The sequence below is a fragment of the Anguilla rostrata genome, chromosome 9, assembly GCF_018555375.3.
Source record: "Anguilla rostrata isolate EN2019 chromosome 9, ASM1855537v3, whole genome shotgun sequence".
Lineage (NCBI taxonomy): Eukaryota > Metazoa > Chordata > Actinopteri > Anguilliformes > Anguillidae > Anguilla > Anguilla rostrata.
The window spans coordinates 11,512,219-11,537,351 of NC_057941.1; the positions used below are offsets into that span (position 1 = coordinate 11,512,219).

Genomic DNA, 25,133 nt, shown 5'->3' on the forward strand with positions numbered 1-25,133 from the left:
ATGTACGGAAGCCCATTTTCGCCACAGAATAAAAAGTTTGCTGAATTGCAATTATCTCTCACAATTTATTTCTCGGAATTCTCACTTTATTTCTTACAATTCTGATGTGGACGGAACTAAACAAATGCAGTGTATCGCTCTTCTGGTTTCACATAACTTAAATAGCAAAAGTGGTGCCATGAACATGAATATAAAGATGGAAGGCAGTACTTAGACATTTCTACATTGATGACTGTTTAAAGTCTGTGTCTTCAGAAGACCAAGCAGTTAAGGGATCAAGAGATCTCAGAATTTTGTGTTCCAGTGAAGGGTTTCACTTGAAATGGGCGAGCAATAGTAGAGCTGTTTTAGTGTCTACCCCAGAGGTAGAAAGATCCACCAAAGTCAAAGACATAGGACCACATTTTCTAAGCATGACACAAATTATTGCCAGTGCCAAAAAATTATGCATCGCCGTATGTTTAGAACATGACTACACACTTCAAGATCTTTGTGGCTAATAGAATCGCAGCTATTTGAGAAGCTTTAACAACGTCAACGTAGAAGTGTGTCAACAGCCTAGTGGATCCTGAGGGTCAAGCTTAGAGAGGTTTAAAGGCTGAAAGCTTCAAGCAGAGTAAGACTTGGATTCAAGGCCCAAGTTTCCTGATGAAACCAGAGAGTGACTGGCCAGTGCAACCAGATACTGTGACTGAAGTTCTGGAGGATGGCATTGTGATTCAAAAATCCATCACAGCCAGTCTTACAAGTGCAGAAGGGAACTTTGACACAGTGAACAAGTGTATTGAGCGCTACTCAAAATGATGCAAACTGTAGAAACCTGTTGCATGGCTTCTCAGACTGAAGAGAAGTGCTGCTACACCAGAAAATAAGAAGAGAGGAGTTTCAAGAGACAGTCAGCCATTCTGAGAGTGATCCTGTGAAACAGACCATGCTTGTCAAACAACACATTCAAAGGCAAAAAAGTGCTATTCAAATGCAATCTCTTACCTTGTCCAATGCGGAGGTAGTGATCATACACTGTAGAGAGAAGTACCCTGAGGAAATCAAAGCATTACAAAAGGCGACATGAAGAGAGTAGTTACATATACAAGCTGGACCCCATTCTGCAAGCTGGAGTACTGAGAGTTGGTGGGAGACTAAACAAATCCACTATGCCAGAAGAGGCACCCATTCATTCTCTTCAAAGATTTAAAGGTCACCACTCTGATTCTCCGACACATCCACCAAGAGTTTGGACATTATGGATTGAATCACAAGCTCTTAAGGCTGCAACAAAAATATTGAATCCTGCAAGCTAATTCAGTTATTAGAAAGCTCATCTCAAGCTGCAAATTGTGCAGAAGTGTTTGTGCCAAAGCTGGAGAGCAGAAAAAGGCTGAAAAAGGCTCCCAGAAGATTGCTCGTTATCAGGCAAAGCACCCTTCACAAATGTTGGAGTGGATTTCTTTGGAAGCTTTGAAGTCAAGCAAGGCCGAAGCATCGTGGAGAGATATGGTGTGTTCTTCTCCTGTCTGACCATCAGAGCTGTCCATATCGAAGTGGCCTACACGCTAGACATTCACTCTTGTATTAATGTCGGACCATGCTTCATACGTAGAAGAGGACAAGTGACTGTCATGCATTCTGATAACGACACAAACTTTGTTGGAACCAAAACAGAGTTGTGTGAAGCATTCAAGAACCTGAACCAGGCCAAAATATAAGATACCATAGTGCAAAAAGGAATCCAGTGGATTTTAAGTCCACTTGCAGCCTCCACCATGGTGGTGTATGGAAAGGACAGATGCACACTGTAAGGAAGCTTCTCAGTTCAGTGCTCAAGAAATAATCATTGGACAATGAAGGCCTACAGACTGCCATGTGTGAAGCTGAGGCCCTCATCAATAACTGCCTGATCACCATGACATCAGATGATGCCAAAGACGTCAAAGACGCTGTTACCCCTAATCATCTGCTATTGTTGAAGACACAACCTAAAATTCCACCTGGTGTTTTCACTAAAAACATAAAAACATGAAACAGTATGCGTGCCTATGTTGGAATCAAGTCCAGTACATTGCCAATCTGTTCGGGACCAGGTGGACTCGGGAATACTTATCGTTACTTCAAGAACACCAGAAATGGGCAAGGCCCAAGAGAAACTTCATACCTGGAGATATCATACTGGATGACTCCACCCAATGAAATTCCTGGATAATGGGAAGAATTATCAAGACATTGCATTATACCAGCAGTACTGTGCACAGTGTTAGTGTGAGAACCAGAACTACCAATGTAAGACCTAGAACTAAATTCGGTCTGCCACAAGAAACAGTATGAGAGTTCATATTGAAGCCATCAGTAAAATGGCTTTATTACATTAGAGACGTTTTGTGGCTTTTTGTTTCTGCTTTTTAAGTCATTGGTATTCTCCACATGTAGCCACTCAGTGGTCAGAATGTAATTTTGCATAAATAAGCAAAAAAAAGGGCATTTTTCTGTTTTAGATTTATATCTTAGTTCACGTGTGATTTCATAACTGTAATCTCTGAAATTGTTATACCAGATAAATATGCTAACCATAATTTAAGTGTGATAGAAATTCATAAGAACAATGAAATATCTTATTTGTATTTAAATTTACCTGTTTGATGTTAAATTAGACTATTGTCATCTGTTTGTTGAAGGAAGGCCATGGAGCAACATGGACATTCGTTAATATTTGTTAATATGCATCTGTAGCTTTTATTTTCAAGTAAACTTTTCGAATGAAGTTACATTGTTTAGAGACGTTTTCATCATGTCAAGCTTACCTATATGAAAACAAAAGGGCAGCGCCACTGCATCCACAGTGTACACAATGTTAGGCGAGCCAATGATGCAAGTGCAGTGAGCAGGTATCAGCTTTGGAGGTAAGGGGAGATGTTCGTATTTGGCCTCTGTAGTCAACTTGTATGAAAACATTACATTATTTTTGATTGATGTGTGGGATGGGAAGATTTGTCATGAATATTTAGTAGAGTGAGAAATTAACAATGTGATAGTGAAGTAAATGTGTGATACCTTAGCATTTCCATTACATGATTGCCTATTTTCACAAATTTGCACCACTGACATAAACAGGCAATTGTTTTTGCACTATGAAAGCCAGGAGTCCCATATTTTGGTATGGCAGGTAACATTTTAACTTAATGAGAATATGGTAAACATGATCTCAGTGGCTCTGGAGCAGTATTGGAAATGTAATCAAGAAGGGGAACAGGTAATTCTAGGAAATAAAGGTTACAACTGTCAATCACAATTCAGCCAAAGAATCATTTCTGGTCATTAATAATGGCTTTAGATAGAACACAATTTTCTTTTGATGGATCTGGACAGAAAGTTCAGGAAGGGTGTACACCCACTATGAGCTTCACATTACATTTTCCACAAACTAATTACACAGCCACACTCAACTGGAGGAAAACAAGTTGAAGCGCTGACTGCTTTGATATCTTAATATCGCCACGCTTGATACAGTATAGACCCCATTTACCGCTCAAAGACACTGCCTTGGTTTAATAAAACAAATTTTATTTACAATTCATTTAAATTTTAATATAAACTTTAATCATATATACACTTATAAAGTCTCAAATGCAGCCAGTTAAGAAACAAAAAATTGAACAAATACTATGTCCCTTATTCAATTAAAATACTTTGGAGAGCTCCACCTCCATAGTTTTAAAAACATCTAGTAAAGTTACAAACAAAATAACATTATATGAAAAATCAACAATAGCTAAAGCATTTTAAGGCACACATCTTCAAAGTGGGTAAAAAAATAATAATTATAATGTATGTTTGTGTGTGTGTGTCACTGCGAAATGCAAACAAAATAATTTCCAAAAAGTAAATGAACTAATATAAAACGAATATCAGTAAATGAACATTTTGTAACACAATGCTGTTACAATTCCCATTATGCATAATGTCAGGCAATATGAAAGGGTTGAAAAGTGATAAGCTTATGTAAGGAACAATAGACAAAAGTGTCCAGTAGGTGGAGGTAACCTCAGTTGTTGCATTTTCAGTGCCTGTGAGATAAAGAATTTTTGCCATCCGTGTCAATTCTAAATGAATTTTTCATATATTAGGGCCATACTATTCATTCCTTTTCCATTAAAGTTAAAGATTTTGAAAAGCAAGCTAAAACCAGGCTTTAAGTACAAGATAACTGAATATGTAATTAAAGTGTTTAAATGACAGCTTAATTTCAGCATGTAAATCAACTTAAGGGTACAAACTGAATTAGAAAGCCACTTTCGCTGAACCTATTTAAAATGTACTTCACATTTTGAGGCCTTCAAAATAAAATTTCATCTTTCGAGTGACTTGAACTATATCAGGAGATCAACAATGAGACTGTTGCGGGCATGTCTATCCAGATTGCCTGCTTCAAAACCTAGAGGTAATAACTTTTTAAAAGTACAATTTATAACCCTACGTCTGATTAACTTATCATTAGACATACATACACTTGCAATCAGAAGATTAAAGAACACACTACGATGTAATTTAAACCAAACAGCATGGAACTGTACAATGCAGGACAGAAGATTCTGTAGTACCATTTTCATTATAGATGCTAAAGACAACTTAACAAAAAAAAAAAGTGGTGCCCTATCCAATCTTTACATTTAGACAATATGCATAGACAGAAACATACTTTTCTAGCAGTGATCCCACATTTTCTGTGCTGGTTGTGTATTGTTTGCCAGATATATCTCTGTGACATCTCTCTCTTTGACAACCACAAAACCAATTTCAGTCTAAGTCTATTGTGGCACAAGTCCGGCAAGAAGTCTGGTTCCAGCTTTAGTGTTGGAGTGCAGAGACTGTTTACGTCCTGGGATTTTGGTTGGCCCGAGCGTCTCCCTCGAAAGCCAGGTTGTCGTAGTGGGGCTGGCTATCCATTCGGACTGCTCCTGGTTCCGGATCCGGGCCGGCAAGCTCACGTACAGCTGCAGATCAGAGACACAAGTAGTTAGGGGACTTCACTCAAATTACGAGGTCTCACTATCTTGCATATACACTTAATCCAACTGTGTTTTGCCACACACCAGAAAGCCAAGCATTCATAGAGTGCTAAACTAGCAGAATAACATATGAAGGCAGGATGTGTACATACAATGCTTATATAAGGACAAAAGATTTCACAATACTGCTTGTATACTGTTATGCAATGACTCGATGACAGAAAGCCCAGAGAAGGAATAAATAAGGTTTAGGAATGCACTCCAATCAAGTAAATATTACAATAAAGCCTTGTGTTGACAGACATGAAGATAAATGTGTGGCATAAACAGAAGTACTAGCAAGATGGGAAAAGAAATCATGCAGAGAGCATGTGCAGACCAGACCCCAGATTTCAAACACAGGTGTTAAGACACAAAGTGGACTTTCCCAGAGCCAAGAGTAAATAGCCATAGACACTAGCACATATTGACAAGGTGATGCGAACCATTGAACTGGAGGGTCTATGTACAGAAACAGGAAGCAGATAGGACGAACAGTCACTGCATATTAGGAAGCAACGCCACAAATTGAATGAGGAAACGATTCATGTGACTTTTCAGCAGCACATTTCAATGAGCTGCTATTGTCTTAATCTGTAAGTTTTAAATGAATTAGGCAAATTCTCATATAGCTTGCAAACAACCATAACTTATATTCGGTGAGATCAGAAACCTCACCACTCTATCCTAATGTTCTCAATTTGTCATATGTAGTTCTACTTCTGCTTTAAATTGAGAAGCTGAAGTGACCATGCGTTACTAATTTGGTTCTTATGCAAACATGGTGAAATTCATGATAAAGTATTTAAGTTTAAAGAAGGAACCCTTAAGCCTTAGAAACTGTATTCAGTTAAGCTCAGCTAAAGGGCAAATGTTCTAAAATAGTAAGTTTCAATGCTGGTGGCAGTATGCTACTGAAACCAAAACAGGGCTCTGTAGGCAAAGAAAGAATGTTAATTAGCATGTAATGAAATCTGCAGCTCAGTGAGAAGAACAGCCCAGGTCAGTGGACTGTACTCTACTGTCTCTGTAGCATAAAAAAGGGCTTACTCTCAAAAACAGTGGTGCCTTCTGTGGGGATGGGGTGCTCCTCCATGCCCTGCACAGAAGCATAGCCTGAAGAGGCAGTCTCGCTGTGTGTGTCCTCAGGGTTGTAGGGGTACGATCTGAAGTCAGGTGGGATGGAGCCCTGATGATGGTCCTCCTCGGGCTGGGGAACATAAAGGAGATTAGTTACTTTTTCAAAATGAATTCATGGGGGTCTGGACTGTAATTTTTCTACTCATGATCCTGAGTAGTGGCAGAACGTGAGGCAGAACAAAACATGTAGGAGAGGCTGGGAGACATTTTGAAATTTTCTGTCCTACTTAAACATGCACATTGACCGACTGTTCACTTGAATTTATTTATTTATTTATTTATTTATTTATGTATTTGTTTGTTTTCATTTAAAACTGGTATCTCCAATCCCACCCAATTCGCAAAATATATTACAAGCGTGCTCATATACAACTTGCGGTTCTCCACCGAAATGTGCGGTGCCAGCCAGAAGCTTCTTTTCACATCATAGCTACAATCCACATACGCACACTGGGGGCTGAGGAGACCCAATCATACTTGTTCTCAGAGAGTGAGCCACAGGCAGCCCCATGGAGCAACAGGGTTGCTTGAGCAATGAACACTGCTATCCCTGTCAACTGAATCCCTCCCATATAGTGCAGTCCACAGGAATTTGGACAGTGATGCATTTTCCTGTTGTTCTGACGCAGTATTCCATCACAATGAATCAAACGAAGCAATGAATATGAGGCTAAACTGCAGACTGTCAGCTTTAAATTTAGGGTATTAACATCCACATTGGGTGACCCACATAAGAATGACAACCCTTTTTACATGTAGCCCCCCCCCTCCATTTTAGGGAACCAAAAGTAATTGGACAAATTAATATAAACTTAAATATAATGTCATCATATTTAATATTTGGCAAATCCTTTGAATTCAATGACTGTCGGAGGTCTGCAACACACAGACATCACCACATGCTGGGTACCCTCCCTGGTGATGCTCTGCCAAGCATGTACTGCAGCTAACTTCAGTTCTTGTTTTTTTGGGGGGCTTTCTGGTTTCAGTTGTCTTTAACAAGTGAAACACATGCTCGGTTGGATTCAGGTCTGGTGATTGACTTGGCCAGTCAAGAACATTCCACTATTTGCCCCTGAAAAACTTTGTTGCTTTAGCAGGTTATTTGGGCTGCTGCAAGTTGAAATGCATAGTTACTGTAGCTGCATGTCCAATGAGCTTCACGGCCTTTGGTTGTATCTGACTAGATAAGATGTTTTTGTACGCTTCAGAATTCAAACTGCGGCTGCTGTCAGCAGTCACATCATCAGGAGACAAGTGAGCCTGTTACAGTGGCAGCTGTACATGCCCAAGTCATAACACTGCTTCCACCATGTTTCACAGATGAGGTGGAATGCTTTGGATCATGAGCAGTTCCTTCGGTCTCTACACTTTCCTCTTTCTGAATTCTGTCACTCTGGTACAGGTTAATACTTGCCTCATTTGCCCATAAGACTTTGTTCCAGAACTCTATGTACAGTACTTTTCTTACGCACTTTTTTAGCTTTGACTCCAACATAGTCGTTCTGTTCTTGAGGCTTATCAGTGGTTTGTATATTGTAGTCAATCCTTTGAGGTTACACTGGTATAATCTTCTCTTGACGGTAACAGCGGTCTTGTGTGATCTACCAGGAAGTTTGCTAATGCTGAGCTCACCAGTGCGTTCTTGCTTCATAACACTGTACCAACCAGTTGATTTTGACACACCCAATGTTTTGGAGTCTGTCTCTGATCAGTTTATTCAAATTCTTCACCCTCATGATGACCCGTTTTACTGGCGCTGAAAATTCTTTCATCCTCATGTTGACAGACAACAGCAACAAACACAAAGGTCACACCTAGAATCAACTCCTGACCTTTTGTTAGCTTTCTTGTGCATAAACTAATGATAAAGCAACACACAGATGGCCAAGAAAAAGCCAAGCATTCAATTTTCCGGTTACTTTTGTTCCCCTAAATCGGTGGAAAAAAATTACAAAAAAGGCTGCAGTTCCTATACCGATCCGCCAATATGCATGTACATACCCTCATACAAAATCAAATAAAAAAAGAATCAAATCAAAATCAATTTAGCGCATTTCACAAACAATTGTCACAATATGCTTCACAGACAACCCTGGCCTAACCCCCACAGGAACAAGACTAAGGCAACAGTGGCAAGGAAAAACTCCCTGGTAACAGATAGGAAGAAACTGTGGAAAGAACCAGACTCAAGGGGGGAACCCATCCTCCTCGGGTCAGCTCAGAGTGTAGCTTTGTGACCAACACGGTCAGTCAGTCAATGTACATATTGATCAGATTAGTGGCAGCTAGAGAAATACAGCTGACAGTCTGCACTTTACCCTCATGTTCATTGTATCATCATTTCAAATCCAATTTGGTGGAGTACAGAGCCAAAATATAGAAAACTGTGTTATTTATCTGTTCATAAGCACAGATATCTCTTCTAAAACAAATATGCATTTGCAGTTAAGTTAGGGCTTCCCTAGTGACGTTGGGACTGTGTTGAGAAATTCAAAAGTGCACCCACCTCAATCCCTAGGGCCTTCAGGATGTCACATTTACACATAGGACAGGTCCTGTGCTCCAGTAACCATGGTTCGATGCATGTCTTGTGGAAGAAATGACTAGAAGAAAAAAAAAGGATCAACACAATAGATAACAACAAAAAGTGGACAATAACAGGTTGATCTCATCTGAGCCACCAGTGGGCTTTTAACAGGCTTGTCGGAGGTGGACAGATCACTAATCAACAGCGTGTACAATGGGCAACCAGCCACCATCCACAACAGCAGCCACAGGGCAGCCAGATAAGTTTGTTTTCCAAAGGGCATGGGATCTGTAGTCAGCTGTATTGTGGGTAAGTCGAATCTCAGCTTTAAACTGTGTTGCTTTCTGTGGAATGTTCTGTTGTAGGTCAGTCCTCCTCAGACACTCAAAGGCACTTAAGAGTGTTTCCAAACGACCTGTTTAAATGACTGCGAGTCAGAGCAGGTGTTCAATACCGCTAAGTGCATTAAAATATGCCAGGAAGTGTCCTGCAAGCAGTCTTCATGCACAGCAGCCTTGTCTCAAACATAAAAAATAATTTTACTGAAATGGATATGCCAAGACTTGTGGGTAAGTACTGTGGACACATCACATGGGTCCAAGCTTTTCAAAGATAAAAATAACATGCATATGAAATAGCACTCATACATTTTTTTACATACATATTTTCTTCAGAAGGGACGACCTTGCTTTTCAACATGAATGTGAAAAAAGTGTGCTCTCAATTTCAGCTTTACCTTCTGTTGCCAGTGCAGGTTAATTCAAATACTACTCACTTACACTAGGTAAACCAGAGTCTAAATATCATATTCAGTTCAGCAATGTTGTTTGAGGTTCAGGTTGCAATACTTTTGGGGGGAATTGTCTAAGTATGAAAGTATGAAATTAAACAATAAACACAAATCGGCATGTGCAATGACTGTCCACGTAACCCTTTGCACTGGCATGTTACAAGTGAATTTTTCAAAAGATGTTGCATCCTAAAAAGTACAAAAATGACCAGTTAGATTATATCCAGATGTGCAACAATATTTATTCTGCTTTGTCGGACTAGGCAAGTTAATTTCTAAAGCAGATATAAAACAAAACCATCAACCAAAATGCTGGACAATCGAGAAATACATGAGTGTGCAAAGCAGAGGACAAAACTTAAACCACGCAAGTACACACGAGAACAGGGACAGACCTTATGTGGAATTAAAAGCAAAGGAAAAAAGACTGGATTTGAAACAAAAATAAAACAATGCAAAGCAGCACTGTATGTAAAACTGCACCTTCATATTAGCACACCAAAAAAATGCAACAGCACTGAATAAATTTCACATTTATTCAGTGTGAAATATTTGCATGGCGTGGTATATCTGTGGAGGTTCTCTTCACTTTGAAAGGCCAATACCTACTTGCAGGTGAGTATGGAGAGCACGTCACCAGGCTTGTAGGCCTCAATGCACACAGCACAGGTGTCAGCATCTGGTCCCGTTTCCTAAGACACAAAAAGAAATTTTGGACTTTAAAGGCGAACCACGTCTCTTTGCCTTGGCTGATGATATACAATACACCAGCCACAGAACTTTGCATAAAATATAATGTCATGTGATTTCATTAAGCCAATCAGAATAATTTGACAGGTGTACCTGATCTCCCTGCTTCAAGGTCCGAATCTGCAGCTGGCCAATGGCTTTTTTTGCCTCTGCTTTCAGCTGTTTCTGCAAAAGGGAATGCAGGAACATGGTGAGGGTAGGTAACCACGAGCCTGTGGTACACTGGGATCTGTAGTCTTACATTATATTATTTGCTTTCTTCCCCTCACTAAGCCATTACACCTGACGCACTCTGTAGCCCTACTACACAGCTGAGTTTTACCACAGCTTAAGGGACAGTTACCTTGGCAAAAGGAGGCAAAACACAAGTATTACTCTGGGATTCATATGCTGTGTGCTTAGGGCCAGATATCAGGGCCCTAAAGACCAACCCACGCTGCTGTTTGCTCTCACTGTACAGAGAAATCACTGGGTAAAGGGCATAATTATGCATTCAGACAACAAGAACACCATTGTGCTCCAGCTGCACTGAAGCACTCGCATGCATCGTGCTTAAATAAGAACAAGCCTATTACAGGAAACAAATGACGTGGTGGACTTCGGCTAAACCGTTCGGTACAAATAACAGTATCCACACAACAGTGCAAGATCTTTTTTCTTTTATTACTCAAGTCAAACAGAAAGCCAGACTTCATTAAGTAAACAACCTGTATTTGAAATGCAAACAAAATCTGGCACTGTTTTTTTTTTGTCAAGTCACCGCTACTCAAGGGCACAATTTGGTTCAATGAAAAAGAAAACAAACCAAAGTGATGATGTCACGATCAAGGCCCGTATTCCCCTGATGAACCCAAGCACTTGATTACAACTTCATTAGGAGACATGACCGTGTTTGCGTTATTTAACTGCTCCTGAGAGGAAAGCTTCACTGGAAATATTACATCAGCTTCTGCAGATCGCGGTGTGCACCACCTCGAGAACCTAACGCAAGTTCCGCTCATGACACAGCCGTGCTTGTTTGCGACATACACATATTTCTAACAAAACTAAATTGATATTTACATTTAATTTACCGATGACAAATTTACACTGTGATTTTGAGATCAAAGAAAAGTGCAAATGTTATGAAAAGTAATATTAACCCAGCCGCAAAACAAGCCATGAGCAGAACTGTTACATTTATACGTGCCATTTGTCTGTATTTGGCCAGGCAGGTCACGTGAGACCTTTCTCTTCAATGCAGTAACGACCAGGGAAAGAAAGTTGAGCAGATAGTGCAAGTAATTGAATAGCCAGATGTAGCAGGATAATTAGGTGGAGGTTAGGACAGATTCGGTATTCCTGTGAATTTGACCAGGACACAGGGGTAAACACATCCACTCTTCCAAAAGCACCATGAGATTCTGAATGACCACTGGAGGTCAGGACAGCAGTTCCTTGGAGTAGACAGGACGAAAGGGTCAGCACATGACTACTGGTTCTGCGGTGAAAAGTCCACTGGAAAGCACCGATGCTCACTTATGTGTATCACCAGAGCCAGGAATGTTTCAACATGTTTTTGGGTGAAGTAAAAAAAAAAAAAACATTTCGCAAACATTTAAAATGCGTCATCAAATTTATGACAGCGAATGAAGAAATAAAATGCGAAAATAAATTCAGTTGCACGTAATTCAGTTTCTCTCAAACAGGGCTGTTGTCATTTGGCAGAGAGCGAGATGATTTTGCATACTATTACGGCCTGAACAAAGGGCTCCTGTGGTGCCACAGCCGTCTGAGTGGGCGGGGCCCCGTGCTGGCCGCCGCGTTCCTGCATAATGGAAGAATTTCCACGTCTGTCTTTCTGGTTTTCTACTCTTCTTTCTGAAAAATATGGGCCTTGTGCAAGGGTGTCTGCTTTTATGTGCATTCCACAAACTCTTCAAAACTTTTCAAACCACAGTTCAATACGCTTTACACAAAAAAGGGGAAGTGATAAAACTAAAATGACATTATTCAGTGATAGCAACAGCAACTAAACAGAAAAAAACAGCAAACAAGGTCAGATAACTTAGAAAAGAAGGACACTAATGAGTGGATTTAAAAGAAAAGAAAATCAAGGGATAATAAATACCGCTACGTAAAAGAGATACCAAAAAGGTGTGTCTCATGATTCCTTTTAAGAATGTCCACAGATTCAGAGACTCTCAGATCCTTTTGCAGGCTGTTCCAGGGCTAAAATAGCTTGAAAGCCTCTCCATGTTTTTTTGTTCTAGCCTTTGGAACATTTTAGGAGACCAGTGTCGGAGGATCTAAGAGTTCCACACCAGTTTACGCTGTGGTGTAATGCGGGTGCGTTATAGGTGGACTCTCCTGGCACTGTCTGTTCTACGCTTTAGTTCAAGTGACACCTGGTCAAGTTCAAGTCTCTCCTGTTCGCAAAACTGAAAAATGACGGATAGGCTAATTCTGAACACAAAGCCCCACAAAGAGTTTCCAAGGCTTAGACTTCCCCAACTCAGAAAGAGAGAACCGAGTTCCTCTCACTGTCCACTGAGACATTGGGTGATAGCTGCTGGTGTCGTCTGAGGAAAACGCAGACTGGCAAGATTTATTTTTACCGCTGGTTAACACCGACGACGCACAAGGTTCAGTCTGCCAGCGTGAAGTCAAGAAGTCCTGCCAATTTTAAATATTTCATAAGTGAAGCTCAATATCTCTCTGCAACAGGAACTCACATTTCACAGTAGGACTGAAGTCTGAGACCAGTGCCAACACAGGAAACTTTGTGCGTGCTACAAAAAATATATATATATTAGTGTTTCAGACTGCGGGCGCCTGAGACACATACGAAAGCCCATAAGCTGTGAAGATGATGTGTAATTATATTACAGCGCAACTTGGAGCACAGTGAGCACAGCAGGATTACGATTTAGGACTCAGGGGCATTCATTACACAGATTATCACAAATTATCTTGGTTCAAATGCAGCCCCGTTCAATGGCCTGAGCTCCCCCTGTGTGCCGATAGCTTTGCAACATGGTTGTGCAACAAAGGCAAATAAATGTGGGGCAAATGCAAAAGGCTCTGACATCATTCTGCAACAATTCAACACACAACCAGTTTGGCTATTTAAAGCAACAGGCAGGACAGGCGGTGTTCTGGACATATCTGTCAAACAACTTTAACAGGAAGAAATAATAAGAAATAATAAGAAAATAAGAAAATTCTAAGAAAAGTAGCCAATTCACCTTAGATAAAAGGTCAGACTGTGCTTCTCTGCTTTGGCTTGACTTAAGACCAAGTAATGTACCCTGACTTACGACTTTGAACCTTGATAAACCCACAAGTGTCAGAAAAGCCTTTGATTGCACGCTGACTCCTCACTGCAGATTACACACAATCTAAAACACGTTGTATTTACCTAAAACATTGTCTTTGAGGCTACTGGGCTGAATGGTGGGAACAAGATGCGTGTGTTCAGCTGTAGAGTGCCCCTGATTTTCGCTGTTCCACCAATCAAAGACAATTATTCATAGAATCCCTTTATTCCAAAGGACACATTTGAAAAAGCACTTCTTGTGAAACCAAATTATCCTGCTGCACAACCATGAGACACATCTGCGATGGTAGAGATACACTACACAGATTCAAAGAGCAAACAGCGGCAAACTGCTTTCCATGTTCTACTGTCCTACTCTGCATACATCACCTTAAAAATCTCAAAGCCCGAAGCTCATTATTGTAGTACAGTACAGGCATGTACCAGACGCTCTTATTCAGAGCGACTTATACAGAATTGTTTTGCATTTTCACATAGCATCCATTGACACAGCTGGATAGGTTATATGCTGAAGCAAAACAGGCCAAGTACCTTGCTCAAGGGTACAACAGCAGCATCCTTCCTGTGAATCAAACCTGGAACCTTTTGGCTACAAGGCCAGTTCCTTAACCATTATGATACACTGCCGCCCCCATGACATGAATTATGCAAAGAAATGTTCAAGTCCGCAGCAGGGACACATATATTCACCAAAGGGAAAACTAGAGCACCGCATCAGAATAAGATTGTTTCCTTTTACATAGAGCTTGGGCTCTCGGCGTCTCACCTGCTTACGGCTCTGTTGCCGGACGCTGTTCAGGCGGCGGGCCGAGTAGAAGATAAAGTAGCCGACGGTGGCAGCGGTCACCACGAAGAAGGAGATGGAGACAAAGAAGACAGAGTACTGGCTCATCCAGGGTCCGTGCTGCTTGCCCACCTCGATGCTCATGGTGACAGAGATGCCCCTTTTGATCAGGCTGACAATCTCCATGCCCCGCGTGTGTCCGATCATGATGGCCACAGTGTTCCCGGTGCCTGTGGGGGGTGAAGACACCAAACTCAGAAAAGAATATTCTGTCCACTGTCATACCATCAAGTGCAACATAACATTTTATTTTAAAGCTCTATTTTTGGCCAAATTTTCTACCATCCCCAACAGTAAAATTACTTAAAAATTGCCATGAAAGGATAGGATAGAACAGGACACCTATCAGTTTTTTGCCAATACTGCTCCATTGAAATGGTACATTACTCAACCTTTGGGATCAATTGGAAAGCCAACTGCGAGCCAGGTCTAATCACCCAATCAATGCCCGTCCTCACTAATGCTCTTCTGGCTGAATGGAAGTAAATCACGTTATAACGCGTGATATTTACAATTCAAAATCGGGCTGACCCCCAAGCCGATCGGAAGGGTTAATATTCTGCCTGTAAACACCTTACAATACAAGATAATCTAGGCAGGTAATCGGTAATTCTGTAGTATGAGGGGATCAGCGATGGAATCTTGAACTGAAACCCGCCACAGCCAGTGAGAGCCCAGCTGACTCAGAAGTGGAATGCTTGTTTCGCTCTGAAGTCACACTGGATCATGTGAGTTTGAGCACTCATCATCGTGAATCATAAAATAATTGGCAAAAGGTTTCAAAAGTATCCTTGCTAAACTCTGACACATCTGTGATAATCGCATTTTACACTGGTCTTTACAATAGTAAAAAAAGAGATAAATTATACTTTAGTTTACTCAAAAAAGAATGGTGTAATTTTTTACCAAAAGAAGTGTAAAACCTGTGATAATGACAGGGAATGAAGTTGGTCAAAATGTATAACATAACATTAGGTGAATTATACTTTACGTTTGCTTTATAAACAGTTAAATGGACCACCCGACAGCTACACAAACAATAGAAAGATGACACATTCACAACCTGAGGGTTAACTATCCCTAACTGGAACTCCGGTTTGTTGCATTTCAGTATCAGCCATTTTCTCAACCATTCAGGAGACAAATTCAAGTACTGAGTACAGAAGTAGTTTCCTGTAGGCTAGTTGTAAATTCTTAATTTAAAATCAGTCCTTCCCAACAAAATCAAACACATACCCTTTTTTCCCTGTTACACAATAAAATGAATCATATTTTAATATATAGGCTACATTCAGTTTTTATTATGATACTGTCGCAAAAAGATAAGTAATGTCAATGGATAAGCAATCCATTCAATGCTTTACTTGAGCCACTCTTTTCTTGTTCATTTCTTTGCTGAATGCAGAACAGGTGAAGAAAGTTCTTACAAAGACTACACTAATCCACCAAAATAGTGAGCTTGTGACAAACCTTACCAGTTAAGTGACTGCTTTGGCTAGATATTTCCATATACAAAAACATGCATTTGGTAGTTCAAGTTTTTTCAGCTATGTCATGTACTTTGGTCCTGTACAATTCAACAATCCTCATTTAAAATAACCTCAGAACAATTTCACATCAACCAAATTATCCCCCATTGCAACCAAATTATCATCCATTTTATAAGACGCATCACCTTTAACAAATAAAACTAGTTACAATAAATTCTTAACCATCTCTATAATGTTTTCTTATTATAGAGAAAAACCTCTTGCAAATCCATCAAAATTAAAATCAGACATAAGCAAAGCATAGTTACCTCACTGATATATCTTGATGGGGAATGGCTGTATAAACAAAAACTTATAACAATAATTTAAACAAAATTGCATCTAGGTGGATCCTCGGACGTCAGTTAATCTGCAATCCTAAAGTACATTTACTTGTGAATATGCAAATAAAATACACCAACAACACAAACTGAGATTACACAAATGCACCCCTTCACTAGAACTATGAATTTTGTTTAACTGATTTCCTTATCTTTTATTTTCAATAGTTCGTATTAGTAAGTATATTTTCATAAATCTGGATAGATTTGTGTTTGTCCATTGTACTGGAATGTAAGGCTACTAAAAATGGGTGGCTTAACCACTAGCCAACTCTATGAAAGTTATTGTTTGACAAAACTGTGTATTGTTCATTAGACAAGCCTATACCATGTTGACAAAAGTAGTCATCTGAAAACTGATGCACGTGAGGTGTAATAAAAAAAGCAGGGTAATAAAAAATGGAAGACTTGCTGTGGTTTCCTTACCAAAGAACTGAAATTGCCTTTAGCTGAAGGTGTTGTAAACAAAGTTAATATGGATCTGACCCCCTCAGACAAACACTACAACACTACGGCATGACAGATTCCTCGCGTTCGATGTGGAACAGCACTTATGTAACCATTACTTGTGTATAATGGCTAAATTGATATGTATACATCAGTAGACCAAATTGATTTTGTGACAGAACAGTAATGGATTAAGTATCCCTGTTGCATACTAAGCAACTGGAACACTGGATGATACAGTGCTGTATAATAATAGAAACTGGTTTAACTGGCTTGTGTTTACTGTGGCAGATACTGCTTGGCAGATAAACACGTCTCACACCAGAAACCTGTCGAACAGGCCCAACGGACTGTAGAGCACCATTCCGGCGAGTGGAATGTTTTTATTTTCTTCTGCTCGGCTGAGTGTTGTCATCCCTCTTTCGGGCTTGCTAACTGGTGGTCACGCCGAAACCACGCCTAAAATATGGTACGTCCGCATTTGAGGCAGTCTAAGGCTGTCAAGCAAGTTGTTAGGAATTCAATCGCTGGGGCAGAAGTAAAGCAGGTGAAAATGTGAACGGTGTAAAAGTTTTTTTCATTGAAACAATTTTTCTGTGAGAAAAGGCCTACATTTTCATGCGTCAAGTCCAAAACATTGAGGCTTTCTGACTGAGATGAACATAAACACCAAGCCTTATACCAACCATGCAAGTGTTTCTCTTGACTCATTTGCACATTTTCCCCTGAAATTTAAGCAGAGCTTTTTTAAAAAAAATTTTTTTTTATAAATGCAAAAGACTCCTTGCAATTTTGACCCTGTAGCCATTGTGATCAGACGCAAATCTCACACGTTCAAAAATCTTGCTGTGTGCACAGCCTACAGCTCAAACCCATGCAAATAGGAGGGGCTGTCTGGTACCACAGTTCACAAATGAGTGCATACACCCAGCCTGTGATCTTGTTCTGCTAAGTGCGGTGAAAACCCCGTCTTATGTGTGAAAAGCCAAGAAGATAGAAAATTGTCCACCCAGTAGAGCTAATTTCTGAAAGGAGTGCAAACAAACATATGGGAAAATATATCGCCACAAGAGCTGGCATTAAGGTCCCGTAGCACAAGTGTCTAAAGGCTTTACTTTCTCTCATTGTTCAACAGAAAGAAGGCATTTGGTACAAGAATATGTGGATGAAAATTAGCCAGCTGGGAGAAAATGAATCAATTTATTTGCAAGCAGACACCGTTTTTTGTCTGCCTGTATCCATGGGGGAGGGGTTACATTTTATGGATGCATTAGGCATAATTGCACCAAACCTTGTTGTTTGAGCAAATGTATAAACAAACAAGTGTTCTGCAAGGCCTAGTTTTTCCATTTACCAGCGTTACCAGATCTTTATTAGTATCATCCTCCATCTTCTGCTTAAGTAGGCTTGCTACTACTAAAAAAAAATTCACAGAACCAGATTTTTCTGGTTTAAGTTACAGCTGGGTGGGGCAAGCCCCATACCTACTCTATACAGCACAGAGGGTATGACACTTTTCAGGGTTTCCTACAGAAATAACCAAAATGACCACAGACTCTCAGCCCTGAAGAACATGGCCTTCTGTACCTTCTGACCTCATGAAAAACACACAGAACCCAGATACAACTGAACACGTTCACAAAACAAAGTCTCAGACTTTGCTTATTTTTCGTTCCCCATATTCTTCTTTTTCCTGCCGATTTCATCATCACAAATACTCCAATCCCACAATCAATAATTCTCTCCAATGGAGATTTAGCTACATCTGCCAGTAACAACATCTGATCCAGTTAGTCGGATCAAAACAGCCAATTGCAGGATACTGGGATAAATAGGCAAAATGGACATATAAGGAAGTGCACGTGATACTATTTCAGCCAATAAAGCACATTTTTAAAACTTTGTGACTGTCATCTTTGTTTTATCTGAAAGCTAGCTTGCTTGCTAACAAATAGGCTAATTGCCAAAAAAGTCAAATTATTGCTTTTACAGCTGTAGGCCAATAATATTTGTGGGAAACTCATTTATATTTCTGAAATGCATTCTCTGTCATTTCACATGCAAACCCCACATGATATCGTTTCATGACTAGGGCTGGGTATTTTTTCTGATTTTGATGATACCTGTACTAAAATGATACTTTTGAAACAGTCCAGTGCCTAAGGTAATCTACCTTTTTCAAATTGATATGAAAATGAGGCCAATTTGCAACACACAATCTCTATTCCAAAGCAATGCTACCCAATGTATCATGAATTATTTAATGTAAATCGGCCCTGTGTTTTTCATCTTACCATCTGAAGAGAATGTGATCATTCAAACTTTATGTGTCTTATCAGTTTAAAATAACAAAGACTTTCCTCAAGGAAGAAGACACCATTCAAATTAATGTTTTTTAACAGCTGATACCTTTTCCAGAAAATATATGTTTATACTTGGTTGTCAAGTTAATTTTACAAAATGTTTTTGTATATTTACAACTTAAAAGAAGTATTTATTGCAAAATAGATACTGTAAATAGATTATCATAGAGTACTTTATAATCACCATTGAGAAATTACTTTAGCAGCATAATGACATTCACATTTACAAACAAATTTACACCAAGAAACGTGCAATCATTTGCACCAGGGAAAGTGGGAATTAATAATAAAATATAGATAAAAATGACAAATATTTAAACAAATATTGAATCTTATAAACCTATCCAGACATATGTTTGCCCCATTAATGTACTGTATGTCTGTGGGTCAGATAAATATAGCCAAATAAGCAAAATAGTATAATTTATTTAAAAATGTGAAATAATAATAAATTAATTTGTGAACACTTCCCAGAACAAAATAATGTCAATACTACTACTACTATTCATGATATGCTATTCAAGCACTGTATGGAGACAGTTGTTGAAACATATAGTGTAGTCAATTAAAAAATGTAAGCATAACAGCTAAATTGCAGATTACTTCCACTGTAAATGATTGCCATTCCACATTTTCATGTGACACATAAATTTAGATCACATTGGGCCTCATTCACGAAACATGTGTACGATCACATTTGATTGTAAATTGCGTGTAAGAATGTTTCCAAGAACATTTCGGCATTCATTCTTTTTTCTTATCTGCATTTGTTCATAGCCGTTTCCTTATGCAGATTACATGAACAGGATTGCCCATAAAATTTACAGCCAGCATTCATCATTTCATACACCTGGGATATGCGCAAAAACAAAGGTCTGCACATGGGTCATGAATCTCATATTGTTGATCATAGAAACATTGTTAAGAACAAAAGTAAGAATAATTTAAATAGAGTTTTGTGAATGAGGTTCATTCTCTTCAGATGTTAAGATGAAAAAACACAGGGCCAAATTACATGAAATAATTTAGGAAACACTGACAGCACACCTACTGTTGGCAGTGTAGGGTTAGAAATCTGTCCTTAACCATCACAAACCTCTTGAGCCAGGACCAAAGACATCAGTCTTGGCTGAAAACGTGATGGTCAATGGCCCTATTTCGAATCCTACAATGTGAACAGCCAATAGGTGCACTGTCTTTGTCTGACATCAACACACCTGAGGAGGGCTAAGATAAAAATCTCCAAAAGAATCCTGTTGGAGTGTTATAAAGTGTGAAGGTGCATGATTCCCAGTGTTTGCAGAAACTTAAGATGTACGAAACTCTAAGACTAAAAAACCATGATTGTTGTTAAATGTGTGAGTGTGTCAGACTTTAACTGTATAGAAGTAGTCTCGTGTAAGACCAACTTAATCATAGTATTAAACGTTTGAATTGTCTCGGAGGCAGTTATAATTTTGATTCTGCATCACAAATCAAACAGAAAAGTTCGCTTACTCCGGAACACTGCAGCCATTGTGAATGAATATGCTCAAACAGATAATTTCCTTTAGGCACATTCTTACACTAAGTTCAAGCGAGAATTGGGGGAACATTATATCCTAACTGCTCTAAACAAGACCACCAGGGCACAGTTAGACAAAACGACCTGAGAAAGAAACTATTTAAAATGCGTGAAAAAACCATGAAGTTCTTGTCGTGCCTGCTAAAATGCCTGTATTTCCAAAGACCAGGTGCATGGCAAAGACATATTATGACATCAAACAGAAGTTATGAACCGTCTTCCTGGTTCCAGGCAAATAATTCAAAGGTGAACTGACACAGAATGGTAACATGAAATTTAGAAAACAATTTAGTTCAATTATCTTGATACTGAGTTTTGTTTCCAATCGACACCTTTACAAATGTTTGAATAACCTGGAATTTGAATAACACCCATCAACAACTAAATAGTAACAATCCTAAAGTCACAAGACCAAAGATAGGTTAGGTTGCCAAGCAAAAAAGTCGCGTGTATCTGTAATTAACAATAAAAATACATTGATCCATCACGTTCAAAGCAACAGCAAAAGTAATATTCGATCAAGGTGCGCAGCTGCGTAAAATGAACACAGAATTAGAAAAGACATACCTGGATGAGACATCTGGATCACCCTATTTTCTGTGCCTGGCTCGTTATAGATTACGACAGCTGTTGCTCCTTTACTGGCCGCAATATTGATCTTTTCTGTAAAAGTACATCCATATCCACGCTGAATCAGGGCGATCCAACTCTTAGCATCGCCTGGTACATCATATAAAGTCTCCAAATCACAGCTGTGGATCGGCTCCGGTAAAAGCACTTCCCCAGTCACAGGCTCTCTCGGAGAGTCTTGCCCGTAAAGTCCACTTTCCTCTTGTCGCCAGAACGTTTCGTTGTTTTCAGAATCAAAAAACGAGACATTCAAATATGCAGTATATAAGTAAGTCGCTTGCGCGAAGTGTAAACTCGAAACCTGAATTATATAAGCAACAAACAACCACGAAAGCAAATACCGTTTCGTATGAGGATCCATATTTCTTATTTGTTGTGTTCTTAGTTAAGTGCTTTTCGGATGCAAGTTACCATACGAAAATGTGGTTTTTAAAACAAGACTAGGAAGCAAGTCAGAACTCCACGAAGGCTTCGTTGGACGAGGTTGACAGGTGAACTAGCTGAGCTAGTTGGATAAAGCTGCCTCCCCTCCTAATGAGGTCAAACTATATTTGAACACACCCATCTAGTCCTTAAAGCGACATTGGCCGATTTTCTCTCAACCAGGAAGCGACTGGTCCAGTTCAATCTGTCGTAAATATCCGAAACTGCGTAAAGAAACATAACACCACTTGTACACTTTATTAAACGATGCGATCTCCACTTTAGAGTAGCTTTTTTCATGACCTTTGACATTGCACTGGGCACCTCGCAATACACTGCCTAAAGTGGTCTTCCCGTCATCGCGTATTTCAGGGCACACATTATTCTGCGCACGTACATAATATGAGAAAAAAGAGATCAATTTACACATTGATGTAAAGCTGATTATACGATTAGGGGTGTTTCAGAACAGTTTATTTAAAAGCACTTTAATTGTTGTCTGTGAGTCTAGCATTAAAAATAATGACATTGACATGACAACATACAAACGCTCGCGCATGTATAATGCCAACAACCATTATCTGAGAATACAGTGAGCCACATAAGACGCGCCGCAAAGATTAACATATTCAAATTTCCCCATTAGCACACGTCGCCATCTATCGGTTGATGCAAATAAGACTGTAAATAAATTCAATATACAATTTCGCTTCAATTGTGGCCCATTGGGCCAGTGTTACGCAACTCCAGATCCACACATGCAGTTTCTGTGAAACACTCATTATTAAAATCACGAAGCATGACATATATTCCAGTATGGCATCACATTTAAAATACACATTTTAAATTTACATTTTTATCCTACCCCCTTGTGACCAACCTCAACCTCTCCCATGAGTGCAGTGACCAATTTAGTAAGGCTCATTTTCAAACATAAATGAAAAATTCTGTATTTCCCAGTTCCAGAAAGTGTCAGCTAGCCCATGCTGGATAAACTTTGTGTTCAACAAAATTATTTGTTTTATAGCATGTATTCATGCAAGTCAAGAACTTACGGCTTCTGTGCTATACAAGTGAGACACACATAAACCTCACAGCACATCACAAATATCTGAGCTTATTTGCATGTTTTATATTCACAATAGAGAATAACACAAACAAGATCCCCCAAATATATAATTTCATAAAAAATGAAAAAGTAAAATCCACACAAATTTAATAGCATTTGGCTTTCAGTCTATGAATTAATTAAAAATCATCAATGTCAGATATATCTAAATCAATCAGGCTGTAAATAATAACTGTGTTTTCCCTGGATTCCCCTATACTAGCAAAGAGGGCAAACAATGACCATTGTGCTTTTACTGTTCTGTTTATTAACATGTTAAGCTTTCCTTTAGAAAGATTTGAAAAGAAGAACTCTGTATACGTTTTAAAACCATTTTGTATGATCAATAAGCCCTGATAACTATGTAGAACGTATAAGAACACTGCTTGAAATTTTAACGCTTAATGCAATCAAGTGATATAGTTTAACACTTTATTTATATTTGAGTAATTATCTGTATCATCCTGTATTTTAGTTCTCGATGCACTTTGTGAAGCACTTTGTGGTGTACTGCTGGAAAGGTGCTGTACAAGTAAATATTTTATAAATTAGTTTTTAGTATTCATGCAGTATTGTTTCAGAATTTATACTTTACGGATACAAGTGTATTGACACGTATGCACTTTATCAATATTTAATAATTTATTTAGATCAGAGATAAATACACAATTTCGAGCTGAGTGGGTAACTGTAGTTTGAAGCTTTGGTGTCTATTGCAGTTTCAATTCTGATGTAAATAAATAAATACACCATTCACATTCTCTGTTTCTATAATTTAATGTTTCACTAAATAATGCAATTTAGTGGAAAAACATGCTTGCATACTGCAGCACCTAGCAACTGTTTTGTTTGTCTGCAATACTGCTGCACATCACCTGGATACAGAAGAGTCTAGAGAGGAACACTGATGCTTCATTTGCCTGATCTCTTAACTACGAGTGTGAAAACCCACATCCACAGCAACACGTTGGCTCTTACTCAGATCGCAACTTCATATGTACTTTACACTCTAATCTCAGGACCTTCTGAGTTAAAGTAATGATGAAACAGTGTAGAAACACTATAACCTCACCTAGTCTCCTAGTTTCCTTATATAATGAAATTCATTTTGCAAAACACTATTTCTGCAGGAATAATAAATGTGAAATCTAATACCAGGCCTCTTAATGAATCTCCCGAAATGGTAAGAATCTCTAGTACCACATTTTATTTTCATCAGATACAATGTTTCCCATTGGACAGGACATTTTTGTTTGAGAATTTTTTAAATGGCGTTCTCTGTATTATTTTCTATATTTACTGTAATCTATCGCAGCACCACAGTCATGTACAATAACTTCATAACATTCAGTATTCATGCAGAATATGAATAAATGACGAGGCTCATCTATCGACAGCCAAAACCAAAAATACATTAAAATGAATGCCAGAGGCTTAACTACATTTAAATACCTAGGCATGTGGATTCAAGTCCCTGGAAAACATAGCAAAGACAGGCACCCTTACCACGGTGTATCATGGGGCTTTTCTCATCACCAGTTCCAGCCAGGTTGTAGATCACCGCAGCCACAGCTCCATTTTCTTTAGCTGCCTTGATCTTCTCGGCAAAGGTGCAGTTCCCTCTCTCGATCAGGGCAATCCAGGTGTCGGCTGAGCTATTAAAGCTGGTGTACGGGCCACAGGCCAGGGGGTCAGAGGCAGGCAGTTCCACCTGCCCTACTACATCACCAAGGAGAGAGTTCAGCCCATACATGCCACACTCGCAGGTCTGCCTCACGGTCTGGTTGTCAGTCGAGTTCCGGTAGCTTATTCCCACATAGGCTGTCCAAAATACCGTAGCTGACCAGGTGTGTCGAATGGCTGTCATGGCCAGCAAGAGCCACAAAAAGCAGCTAATGTCAAAATGTGTTCCTCGCCTTCCCATTATCTTCAAAAACACGAATGCCACACAAAAGCCTTCAGCTTACTTCAGCAGGAGCTCGTTTGACCCAGGGCTGCACCGAATGGCGTTGTTGGTAAACTAACACCTCCCATTCGTAATCCTAGCTCACCCTACGTCAGCTGCAGTTCCAGTTCTGCGTCAAGACTCAATAACTTTGCTCAAACCCTTTTCATCTGAGCGAGCCTGCCTGTTTAGACAGGACCGGAATATTTGGGAATGGCTTGTTCACTTCATTTCTCTGTTTTAGGAGGGGGTTGCTTTGCTCCTGTTCTATCACAGTGCTAACCCTTCATATTAACAGACTTGCCTACAGTAGGTCTTAAAATAACTGCAATTTATTGAAATCAGTTTTCACCCAAAGTTGTTAAAATAAA

At 39.3% G+C, this 25,133-nt stretch overlaps 1 protein-coding gene across 2 annotated transcripts; it reads right to left on the minus strand.

Moving 5' to 3' along the window:
• Positions 1 to 3,534: 3,534 nt before the first annotated feature.
• rnf128a (ring finger protein 128a) lies at positions 3,535 to 24,876 on the minus strand. 2 transcript variants are annotated; one of them, XM_064350406.1, is made up of 7 exons: positions 24,324 to 24,876; positions 14,335 to 14,582; positions 10,343 to 10,414; positions 10,109 to 10,191; positions 8,689 to 8,785; positions 6,090 to 6,249; positions 3,535 to 4,985 (listed from the first exon to the last, which is right to left on the minus strand). In XM_064350406.1, the coding sequence occupies exons 1-7, from the start codon at positions 24,739 to 24,741 to the stop codon at positions 4,864 to 4,866; spliced, it is 1,200 nt and encodes a 399-aa protein (XP_064206476.1). In that variant the 5' UTR covers positions 24,742 to 24,876; the 3' UTR covers positions 3,535 to 4,863. The 2 variants fall into 2 exon arrangements, with proteins under 2 accessions (XP_064206476.1, XP_064206475.1); XM_064350405.1 differs by lacking the exon at positions 24,324 to 24,876 and adding an exon at positions 21,224 to 21,816.
• Positions 24,877 to 25,133: the final 257 nt, after the last annotated feature.